The sequence below is a fragment of the Sinocyclocheilus anshuiensis genome, unplaced genomic scaffold, assembly GCF_001515605.1.
Source record: "Sinocyclocheilus anshuiensis isolate Anshui unplaced genomic scaffold, SAMN03320099.WGS_v1.1 scaffold846, whole genome shotgun sequence".
In the NCBI taxonomy this organism is placed as follows: domain Eukaryota; kingdom Metazoa; phylum Chordata; class Actinopteri; order Cypriniformes; family Cyprinidae; genus Sinocyclocheilus; species Sinocyclocheilus anshuiensis.
Genome location: NW_015540906.1, coordinates 633,740 through 646,546, shown reverse-complemented (window position 1 = coordinate 646,546; position 12,807 = coordinate 633,740). Strand labels below are relative to the sequence as shown.

The following is a 12,807-nucleotide window of genomic DNA, read 5'->3' as shown; positions in this document are numbered from 1 at the left end:
AGCTCATTCCCTTCCGTGCCTCAGCAGCGGTGGGTCCCTGACCGTGGGAAGCAGATGGCTGCCCCTCTTCACTCGAAAAGAGAGACAAACAAGAACGGAGCTTTTTCATTGGAAAACGCTCGCAGTGCACGCAGATTGCCCCCTCCAGGACATCGCGTGCGTGCTCTTCGCCCAAACAAACAACGCATAGATCGTGTGTGTCATCAGGTGTCAAATAGCGATGACATGGATGCACACATCTTCTAAATGCTCTGCTAGTGCTTGCCATAATGAATAGAGATAGCTCTTACTTTTTCCTTGGAAATGCACGCTTCAAACAGAACAGTCAATGAAGACGAAGAAGAGAATGATGTGTGCTCCCGGCGCCTATTTATACTATAGTCGCACCGGTAGTGACGTCATGGCTGTCGCCGGCCAACGAGTTGGTGTTTTTTCAATGTATGCTTCAGACACGGGTCACAACGAGGCGTTCCCCATAGCGACCCCTAGAGGACGCAGTTCGAAGTTCCCATGAAAGGGAACCAGCAAAATAACAATGGTGCTTTGACACTTAAGAATTCATTAGGATGTGTCAGAGTAACGCATATGAATCATACGGAGACATAATTCATTTCAAAGTACTCACTCTGACAATCTGAATTACACATTGAGAGATTACAAATGGTTATTGTCATTTTCATAAAAGCTTAAGCACTCACAATCTTGCTTGAGAAAAAGAAAAGAACGACGTTTTACCATTTTGAGAGCTCGTTCAATGTCGATCCCTTGGCTCCAAGGGACCGCAGGGTTAGCCAGGCAATCACCTGCACTGCCTCGTCTGGACACGTCTACTCGCTGGCGTCGCAGGTATCGGAACGCCTCCGCAATGACCAGGATAGCATCATAAGACAGCGCTGAAGTGTACTGTACACAACAACCGTTAAGCACCTCACATTAACAGTTATTTGTTAGAGCAGTTTAAAATAAGAAAACACATTATCTGTGAGTAAACACTTCGAAGAGGGTTCAAATAAGCTGCCCTCTTCCAGGTCTACAAGCGCATGTTGATGTACATAATGAAGGATAATTGCGATGCATTACTGCATGTAATCATAGCTGGCAAATGCAACAAAAGACGACACACTTCAGTGATGTAGCTTGTGCATTGTTTCTTGCTATGTAAAGTGTTAACCAGGTTTCTGATTACAGAGATACGCATGTAAAATGTTTAGTTTATGTGAGACTCTACAGGGTTTTGCTGCTATTGTTGTTCATGGGTGCAACCTGTAATTACATCCCATTTCAACCAAGAAAAGAGAATGAGCTGGCATCTGCTAATTTGCCGTGAGCTACGCTATTGTATTGTTTTGTATTTCTTCAAAGCGACTGTAGTGAGGAATTTAGCGACTAAAATAAACGTAATATAACAAAGGTAACATCAAAGGAGACATTGTGCATTTACATTCTCCATTCAAAATGCCTTTTGATGCCTTCATTAAAATACTGTCTTGGAAGACTTGGAAAATGTGTATGGCTGCAAGTGTGAATTTCCACAGAGAGAAATTAATGAAAAATAAAATAAAAATAAAGTATATCGTGTGAAATATACTTACAAAACGTACACAGTGCAAATTATGTACAGGGCCCCTAAAAGCTTTTTTTTTAATTTTTTTTTTTTTTTAAGCAAAATATAATTAAAATCTTCCCTTGATCTTTTTGGTGACTTGGACATTTTTATAACATTAAGGTGGTTTTAAACCTGCTTGCCAGTTCGATGAGAGCATGGTCATTTCTTACCCACCCATCCACAATAAAACCTTAATTAAAACAGCATTTAAAATCTATTCATCTCATGATCATTGTTTAATTAGATGTAAATTGAGCACCAGTTTTAATAGCACCTTGGACTGAATGTCAGTATATCGACTGTTGCAAGGAAGGAAAATAAAGAAAATGGGCAAAGACAGAAAAAGTCAAAGATCAGAAGAAGAAGTAGAGACAACAACGATTGGTGTATATCTTTAAGTAGTTTCAGACCTTCAGCGGAGTGTTTCTAGCTTCAGGAAACTCTCTTTCATCTAGACGGTCCCATCTCTGGAGAAACTGTTGAACAACTGTGTTTTCAGGATTGATTATCTGGAAGCCACTAATGTTTGCTCCGCCGAGAAAGACCTTGTCCAGGCTGATGTTGGTAAAGCCCTGAGGAAAGAGATGATGGAAAAGAAGCAAGCTTAGGATCCATGAGATGATGGCAATATAACAATCATCATGTGAAAATGGATTCAACTCAATGTTTCTGGTTCAAAACCCAAAAGAGGAAAATCACTGGGGTTCCTTGTGGTATATTGAGTATAAATGAGTATTATATATTATATAAGGTTGTTAAATTGGTAGAACCATAAGAAAACTGATATTTATGATTCAAATATATCACTTTAGGAGAAAGAAAAAAATCACACTCGTGTATCGAAAGTGTGTAGAAATATATAAAAGTACTTGCTACTTTTCACTGATTACACTTACACTCTTTTTTAGAGTTAAATTTAGTTGACAATCATATAAAAATTACAAAAAACTATCATATATATATATACATATATTACACTCCTTTGTTGCATGTTTTGTAGTGGATGTGTATCTTTTCATCTTCTTGAACATTGTTATTTGTCTTTGAATTTCCATTATTTCTGAAAATCTCTCTGATTTAGTTAAAAGTACAGAGGTGCTGAAACTCACCAGATTGGCAATAACATAATGGTAGCCCCGACTGTTCTTCCCGAGTGCCACAACCTACAGGAAAGAGAATCAATAACAGTTTACAATCCATGTAAGAAGAGCGCAGGGGCCTTATATCGTCCCTCAGGAGAGCTCCTCTTAAATGACAAAGGCGCTCAACATTGATGGATGTTTCCACATGCAGTGGCTGACAGTCTTTGATGTGGCTTGCTACTGTACGCTGGCCAACGGGAATACACATGGACAAACCCCTACATGTCTCTGACTTCCTACGCATGAACAAAGGGCGTCATTGCTGGGTTGGGTGCACCGATGACTGACCCGATCTGACCCTGCAACCTTCACCTCAGACCCCTTTCAATAGTGGCCATTAGTGAAGCGTACAAACAATGATCACCTCAAGGTCATAATTTTGCTGTTTATGATCCTTGGTGATGAGTCCTCATGATTCATTTTGAACCCCAAGGTAAGATCTCACATGAGATTTTGAAAGCAGTTGGTTGTGACACATGCTTTGTGCAGGGTGAACACACATTTTTTTTAAAGCGATAGTAATGCTCACTTTCAAATGGAATTCATTCTATGTCAACATCTGTGAATTATCATTAGAGTACTAGTGGAGTATTAGTAGATTGTTGGGTTAGGGTAAGTTGACATGTATTGGTAAATTTACTTATAATCAGTAGAGGACCATCAAAATAAAGTGTTAGCAGATATTAAGAAGACAGTATACTAATACTCTAATGGCTGCTACAGGGCCGGAAGGGCCGGATTGGTAATCGGGCATACCGGGCATTTTCCCGGTGGGCCGACGCACTTAAGGAATGTTTTTTATAACTTGTAATATATAATTATTCACGGTATTTAGAAGAACCCGCGATAACAATATCGTGCATATTCATTACCGTGATATATCGCATTACCGAATACCGGCACAAGTCTACGCGGGACGGATTTTTCAGTCCCGATCCCGCAAGATTCTGTCCCGCGCCCGCCCGCTCCCGCAAAAATATGTCTTATTTGGTCCCGCTCCGACATCCAACATCCATGTTTTGTCCCGCTCCCGCCCGCAAAAGCCCACATAAAAGTAATCTATATATATTTTTCAGCAAGTTACATTACTAGCTACGTTACTTTTTTCTCCATGAAATGTATGAAATCCCAGCATACACGCTCCTGATTAATATTTGTTATTAAAGCATCAACATTCACAGAACACTGTTATTTTTAACTAAAGCAAGGGGCTGCTGCGTGCATGTTTTGGCATGGCAGAATGCGAGCAGCGCTTCCTTTATTATCACTAAAAGCTGACATCTTAGTTCATCGCGATCTCATAAAGCTCTGTTATAACACAACGAACACAATGTCTACACTTCGTGTGTTAAAATGAGACAATTCGTGAGCACGCAATTTCAGCACTGCGGTGTGTGGATTCTAACTTACAGTAATCACCTCTGGTTGACCATTGCGTTCCATAAATCAATACCTTATCTGGGCCCGCCCGCGACATCCATGTTTTGTCCCGCTCCCGCCCGCAAAAGCCCACATAAAAGTAATCTATATATAGATTTTTTTTTTCAGCACATCAAAGAAATATACATTAAATGGTTCTGTAACATATCCTAAGATCCACAACATCCCCGCATAAATGCTCCCGATAAAATATTTGTTATTTAGGCTAAGCATCAACATTCACAAACCACTGTTATTTTTAACAGAAAAGCAAGCATGGGCTGCTGCGTGCATGTTTTGGCATGGCAGAATGCGAGCAGCGCTTCCTTTATTATCACTAAAAGCTGACATCTTAGTTCATCGCGATCTCATAAAGCTCTGTTATAACACAACGAACACAATGTCTACACTTCGTGTGTTAAAATGAGACAATTCGTGAGCACGCAATTTCAGCACTGCGGTGTGTGGATTCTAACTTACAGTAATCACCTCTGGTTGGCCATTGCGTTCCAGAAATCAACAGCTGAAACCCCCCTAAAGAAGGCTTGACCCCCCCTGATGGACGTCAAAACTAGATGTAGGGGGGGTCGGATAGAAAGTAGGCTAGCCTACTCATAATATGGAGATTTACTTGTAAATATTAATATGTATTTCTAGAGCTCTGACTGATTTTAAAAATGTAATTTTGGCAGCCCCTGAAATGGGTCGTATTGACATTACCTGAGCGGTTGAAGAATACGCTACAGCACTCATTCAAAGACGTGCATTTATTGCTTGGACGGAGCAAGAACACCTGAAATGCATGTGCAGATTCAGTCGAGAGATAAAGTTTACCCTCTTCAACATAATGCTGTTGAAATTTATTTACGGAAAAAAATATTTGCTAAAATAACCACAACATTAACAGCAACGCTAAAATACAAGCGTGTGGTAATGTTAGTCAGATGTGCATGAAAATTGCACGTGTTACTATAACAAACACTGCGTGTTTTCTTTCAGAATCATCATTGGTGTTTAGAAAGACAAAAATAGCTTACATAAAAGTTTTTTTACCTACAGTAAAAATAAAGATAAGGTGTGAATAATTACATTTTAGACACATTGTCAGAAATTTCGCCAACAAAAATAAGGAGAACTGTTGATCAACACACAGAATCCAAGTTTTTAAATGAATCGACTGAATCAATGATTCAGTGAGCCATTCATAAAGGCAGTCACTTGCTTCGTTTCTGAATGAATCAGCCGTTTGAACGAATCGATTGAATGAATGACTGAATCATTCACTAATTAAGACTACCTACTGGCGCTTTTAGTTTTTTATTTAAAGTATTGTTTCTTTTTAAAAATAATTTTATATTTCACTAGCCTATTTATTTGTATTTTTGTATATTTAGGCTAAGCATCAACATTCACAAACCACTGTTATTTTTAACAGAAAAGCAAGCATGGGCTGCTGCGTGCATGTTTTGGCATGGCAGAATGCGAGCAGCGCTTCCTTTATTATCACTAAAAGCTGACATCTTAGTTCATCGCGATCTCATAAAGCTCTGTTATAACACAACGAACACAATGTCTACACTTCGTGTGTTAAAATGAGACAATTCGTGAGCACGCAATTTCAGCACTGCGGTGTGTGGATTCTAACTTACAGTAATCACCTCTGGTTGGCCATTGCGTTCCAGAAATCAACAGCTGAAACCCCCCTAAAGAAGGCTTGACCCCCCCTGATGGACGTCAAAACTAGATGTAGGGGGGGTCGGATAGAAAGTAGGCTAGCCTACTCATAATATGGAGATTTACTTGTAAATATTAATATGTATTTCTAGAGCTCTGACTGATTTTAAAAATGTAATTTTGGCAGCCCCTGAAATGGGTCGTATTAACATTACCTGAGCGGTTGAATATGCTACAGCGCTCATTCAAAGACGTGCATTTATTGCTTGGACGGAGCAAGAACACCTGAAATGCATGTGCAGATTCAGTCGAGAGATAAAGTTTACCCTCTTTAACTTAATGCTGTTGAACTGAATTTACGGAGAAAACTATTTGCTAAAATAACCACAACATTAACAGCAACGCTAAAATACAAGCGTGTGGTAATGTTAGTCAGATGTGCATGAAAATTGCACGTGTTACTATAACAAACACTGCGTGTTTTCTTTCAGAATCATCATTGGTGTTTAGAAAGACAAAAATAGCTTACATAAAAGTTTTTTTACCTACAGTAAAAATAAAGATAAGGTGTGAATAATTACATTTTAGACACATTGTCAGAAATTTCGCCAACAAAAATAAGGAGAACTGTTGATCAACACACAGAATCCAAGTTTTTAAATGAATCGACTGAATCAATGATTCAGTGAGCCATTCATAAAGGCAGTCACTTGCTTCGTTTCTGAATGAATCAGCCGTTTGAACGAATCGATTGAATGAATGGCTGAATCATTCACTTATTAAGACAGGGATTTGTCACCACCTACTGGCGCTTTTAGCTTTATATTTAGAGTATTGTTTCTTTTTAAAAAGAATTATTTTTCACAAGCCTATTTATTTGTATTTTTGTATGTTGAATAGGGTTGCAAAAATGTGGAAAATTTCCAGTAAATTTTGGAAATATTCCAGAAACTTTCCAGGATTTTTTGGAATATTCCAGGGATTTTTGGAAAGTTTCCAGAAATTTACCGGTAAGTTTCCACCACTTTGCAACCCTAATGTTGAATTAAAATATTTATTTCTAAAGCTACATATATTTCTTTCTAAAGCTACTTTTTTGCAACGTCTATTCAGTGTTTTTTTTCTAAATTAACACAATAAGTATTATCTTTAATAACAACTTTATCTTTAATGAATCGGCACATGATGTGCATGTTAATTAATTAATCTTATTAATTAGAGATTAATTTCATTAATTAATTGGCACATAATGTAATTAATTAGATTTAAAAAAACAAAAAAAACAATCACTGTGTAATTCGCACCCTGATTTTAATGTTATTAGTTGTTCTTTTTGCTTTTGTGCAACACATAAATATCAATTTATATGTTTTAGACATTTTATGTTTAGATAATTTCTATTTTGCGGGAGTCCCGTGAATCATTTTATTCTCCCGCATCCCATACACACACGAGTCTCTTCCCTCCCGCACTTGCACTCGCCCATCAAGAGTTGTCCCGCGCCGCACCCTGTTGCCTTGGGCCCGCGGTACTCCCGAGGGAGTGCAGGTCTCTACGATGAAGTATTTTGCTTCGCCTATAAAGATCGCTTCACCCCAAATTCTTCCTCGTCGACTTTTCCCACGTTTTCACAGCAGATTTATCAAGAACAGGCTTGCTCTGCGGTGAGTGATGCGGGCCAAAGAGCCAGGCAGGAGGAGAAGAAGAGAGTAGTTGAATCGGTAAAGTGCTTGACAACGGAACGTTGGACTCGCAACGGAGGCAGGCATCTAACCCTAATGTCTGCGCGTGCCATGAGTGTAGAATACGTAAACTAAACACTTTTTAATAAAACGTAAATTCGTCCTCTGCGATTTTTTGGCCAAGTCAAGTGTGTTCATAGAGGTTTCCATGGGCCAATGCGAATAAAGCTATATTTAAATAAAAAAAGACACGATATTGTCAGACCTGACGTATTATTCTTATCCAAAACAAGATGTGATATGAGTGTGATACGTAGGCTACATACATACACTACCAGTCAAAATTTTTTTGAACAGTAAGAAAGATCCAATAGAAAGATCCAAAGATCAGCATTAATCTGAAATAAAAAGATTTCGTAACATTATACATATACCATTCAAAAGCTTGGAGTCAGTATAATTTTTTTTTTGGGGGGGGGATTATAGAAATGAATACTTTTATTTAGCAAGGATGCTTTAAATTAATCAAAATTGACAATAAAGACATTTATAATGTTACAAAAAAATTATATTTCAGATAAATGCTGTTCTTCTGAACTTTCTATTCATCAAAGAAACCTGAAAAAATTCTACTCAGCTGTTTTCAAAATAATAAATTTTTTTTTTGAGCAGCAAATCAGAATATTTGAATGATTTCTGAAGGAAAATATATTCAAATAGAAAACAGTTATTTTAAATAGTAAAAATATTTCACAATATAACTGCTTTTGCTGTATTTTGGATCAAATAAATGCAGGCTTGGTGAGCAGAAAATAATTATTTAAAAAACATAAAAAATCTTACTGTTCAAAAACTTTTGACTGGTATAGTGTGTATATATATATATATACTGTATATATCGAAGTGGGGGTGGGCCGCCTGGAACAAAAAATGCCAGGGCCGATTTTTTGTCCCAGTCCAGCCCTGCTGACATGGAGTTGCAAAGTTACTTATACTGTAGCTAATAGAATGTCCATGGGTACCATGAAAATAATGTGTTACCATGTACAGGTACAGGTAGTTGCAAAGTTATAGTTAGTAGAATGTCTAAAGTGGAATTGAAATAAAGTGTTACCCAGTTTGAGAGAAATGGATTACAGCACACTCATTTGGATTACTTGCAGTACTTTTAGAGACCCTTTTTTGTCCTTTCCACTAAATGATGTCTGATGTGAATATTCTACAGCATATCATCCGTGTCCTTTCTTGTTCCACAGAAGAGACAACCTTGTATAGATCTGGAACAACAATGACAGAATTTTCATTTTTGGTCAACCTTTAACGCTTCCCCAAAACATTAAAGACTGTGAACTAATGACGCAGCCGTATCTTCTCTGATGCTCTTTTGCCACAATGCCCTTGACTTTTGGCTCCACTGAAGGCTTTTGGTGCCAGTGAGGTTATCAGTCCTGTCCCACAAACAAATACTGCTGCAGGCTCCTAACACCTGAGCGAGAGCTGGCGTAAGAACAGAGATCACGACTGAACTTCACAGCCTGCGGGCCAGCAGGACCACTGTACAACCTTGATGTGGACACAGCCAGGGTCTAATGACATGATTCCATTCAAAGGGTCCAGACCGAGACCTGACGCACACACAGCACAGAACACTAGCACTAACCGAAGACATGATAGAATTTACATTTGAAGTGAATCAGTCCTTGAAATAACCAGTGGTCTTTGATGCTAGGTGATTATGCATTTTTTTTCACCTTTCCGTTCCCTGTTAAAAAAAACAAAAAAAAACAGCACAAGCTGGTTAGGTATGTTTTGAAGCATGACAGCTGGTTTGAGCTGGTTTAAGCTGGTCCTGAGCTGGTCCTAACCTGGTCCTAAGGAACTAGCTTCTGCTCAGTACCAGTTCATAACCAGCTTAAACCAGCTCATGGCCAACTATGGACCAGCTTAAACCAGTTCAAACCAGCTGCCATTCTTCAAAACATACCTAACCAGCTAATGCTGTTTTTTTTTCTTCAGCAGGGTTAATGATTAATACACAGTAGTTGCTTGTGCATGTAAACAATCTGCAAAGTTACAAACCACAAAGTCCACACCAAAGAAACTTCCAAAAAGAAAACACTTGCCTGAAACGCCTCATTGGTAGTCCTCCCATTATTTCTGGGACTTTCATTGTCATCATGTTACACATATGCATAATGAAGACACTGTTTTTTTTGTTTTTTCACTGCAAGGGCAGAAACATTGTATGGACGTACTATAGAGATGCCATAGTTATTGTTTACAGCTGCTCATGAAGCCTCAGGAGCTAAAACCTGATTATGGTAATGGCCATAACATTTCAAACACACACTTTAAATGTTTAACCAATCACAACAGACTGGGCTGGAGCAGACAGAGTTGGATTTAAAGAGACAGGAGCTAAAACAAGAGTGTTTCAGGCAGTGGGTGAAAAGAAATGCTGCTGCAGTGTATAGAATTACAAAAAATAAAGTGCTCAATGATCTGTAAATCATCTAAATGTATTATAGCATAGCCCAAAAATAAAATTATGAACTTGTAATTGAACATAATACGGGCACTTTAAATGACAATATTCAACAACTGTAATATTTCACAGCAGCAGATTACTGAAATCCCAGCATGTAACATAGACGGATGAAGGTGGGCTGATTTCTGAGAGGCATTATGGGGCTGGATTACAGTTGCACTCTGAGTTAATGTGAAGTAAATACCCAAAGATTCCTGCGCTCACTTTGTAATCTTCCTCCCCCCACTGGCACATTGATCCCACCTCTAGCACTGTCACCTTTGTGTTGGCCAGAAAGAGATTTGGTGTCCTTGAGGGTAGTTTTCACCCCGTCGTGATGGGCAAAGACAGACCAGAGTGACCCTGTGCTCGCCCACAGACAGAAGCTATTCACACGGGTCTGAACACAGAGAGAGCCCAGTGCATGAGCCCAAATGAAAGCAATTGCAAAGCATTCAGTCCAGAGGTTCAATAAAACCAGACGTCAGCGTGACCTTTAGCTAAAACACGCAGAGCTGGGATTTGGACTTGAGCGCAATAACTGGAAAAACAGTTTGATTGTTTTAGGAAAATGATGTTAAATGGCATAGCAGGGACTATATAATTGCTCTTCCTTGCAGTGAGCGGTTAGGGTTTCATTTCTTGGGGGCTGATGAAGAAAATGATATTGGATAGTAGCATAGAAGAAAACAAAAATGAAACAAAAATAAAAAATAACTAGATTTGCATTTCCTAGAGGAAATATCTGTGCTTGCAAGGCAGCAAAAGAGTGTTCAAATGTTAGGTAAAATATAGTGTTAGAGAGAGAAATGGAGAGAGGCTGATATTAACATGTTAAATTAATGACTAAAGAATGTAAGAAAGAAAAGATCAATCACGATAATTCAATATGTAAATCAATTTAAAAAAGGAAGACTAATATTGCATGCAAATACTGCAATGACATCATCAGTGTTGATTAGAATTTGAATGCTCCACATTTTATACATCATGTAATGTAATTTAGAGAGATTTACAAACTTTATAGGAAGCAATTAGTTTATTATTATTTTGTATTGCACTTATAATTTAGTAGCAATATTTTGCAGTACTTTAGCATTTCAATAATATTTTAGTGCAATGACCATTTTCCAAAATTTCTCTCTGAATGGTTTATGATACCAAACTTTGACTGAAAAAAAAAAAATGAAATGTATATTTATTTGCTATCTGTTTGACATCACTCAGAACAAGTAATTGTTACAGCTCATGCTTATTGCTGCTCTTTGTGGACTGGGACGGAAGTTTTGGGTTTTGAAAGTTACAGTATGTTTTCACAATACAATCTCAAAAGATAATTCCTCATAATGCTATATCTGAAGAAGAAGAAGAAAAACAGATCACATACCTAAGGCTACAAAACAAAGTTTGGATGAAGCCTGTATATTATGCAGTTGAAGCTGAATTAATTATGGAACATTGTGGAGAAGGAAAAAAAAAAGAGAATGTTCACTGCAGTTTTGCACTGTAACTAAACAAATAACAATGCATAGGAAGAAAACAATGTGTAAGAACCATTAAAAAATATTATTCCGAATGCAAAAACAGAAGTGGGTCTAACCCGTCATGGACGGGCCTTGTCTTATCTCACTCACAGCTTGAGTGCAGCTTGGGTAACAAAAAGCTGCAGCATCATCAATTCCTCCTCCAACACTTACCTCATGGCATGACCAATCAATAAGCGTTCTTCAAAACTCATTGAGGGCTGAGGCTGGGGGAGGACAAATGGCCCCAAACGCTTTCCAAAAGCTCTCTAGAACACTCAGTTATCTTCATTTTTGCTCCCTCAGGCTAGCTTTTATGTGGGCAGGCCAGAAGCCGGAATGATCCCGGGGGGATACATTCTAATTAACTGGCAGAGGCATCTGTACCTCTCCTGTCCTCTCAGCTGCTTTGAATTTAAACCTGTGTGAGCTGAGCAGGTCTGGCTCTTTTCCAAAAGACAAACTAAATACACTAGCCTATGCAAATGGATTTGAATCCATGTATAACTTGTCTGAAACATTAGACACCTTTAATATAGTTTTTTTACTCAAATCACCATTGCAACATCGGGCTGATCCAATACAAAGCATAATCCAATGTACATTTAAGTGGTTTACTAAAAAGCAACATGTAAACCCTCCCAAACCATAATGCTTTAAAGGGGTCATATGATGCGATTTTTTTGAGTTTTCCTTTCTCTTTGGAGTGTTACAAGCTGTTTGTGAATAGATAAAATCCCTAAAGTTGCAAAGACTAAAGTCTCAAACCCAAAGAGATATTCTTTATAAAAGTTAAGACTCGTCCACGCCCTCACTTGTCTATGTCACTGTGTGGGAAGATTTGCATAACACCGCCCAAATGTTTACGCAAAGAAATTAGGCATAACTTTGATTCTCGCTGTAGTATTGTTGCCGCCGCCATGTCGTGGAGACGCTGTGTGTTTCGTTGCGAAAGCGAAAATACTTTGTTTGGCCTTCCGAAAGAGGACACAACTAGAAAGAAGTGGTTAAGTTGTATTTACAACACTGTTCCAGAACAGTTCAAACCAAATATTCGTGTGTGTGCAACGCATTTTGCGGAGGACTTGTTTCCTGATCCTGGGAGAGTAACGTTAGCCTACAATGCCGGCTGTTCTGACTCACAGTCTGTAAGTACGTTTTCATATTTAAAGAATTTGCCACTGATGATTCAAACGCGAGTTTTGAGCAGTGTAGAGTAGCGCTTGTTGTTTGT

The 12,807-nt window shown here is 38.4% G+C and overlaps 1 protein-coding gene across 1 annotated transcript in view; it reads right to left on the bottom strand.

Moving 5' to 3' along the window:
- The window catches only part of LOC107689141 (glutamate receptor 3-like), a 140,766-nt gene that overhangs the window by 53,378 nt on the left and 74,581 nt on the right, over positions 1-12,807 (bottom strand). Inside the window, exons 5-7 of the mRNA XM_016487054.1 lie at positions 2,716-2,769; positions 2,017-2,178; positions 736-903 (exon numbers count right to left, since the gene is read on the bottom strand). Of these exons, the coding sequence (XP_016342540.1) occupies positions 736-903; positions 2,017-2,178; positions 2,716-2,769 (384 nt within the window). The remainder of the gene's footprint in view (positions 1-735; positions 904-2,016; positions 2,179-2,715; positions 2,770-12,807) is intronic.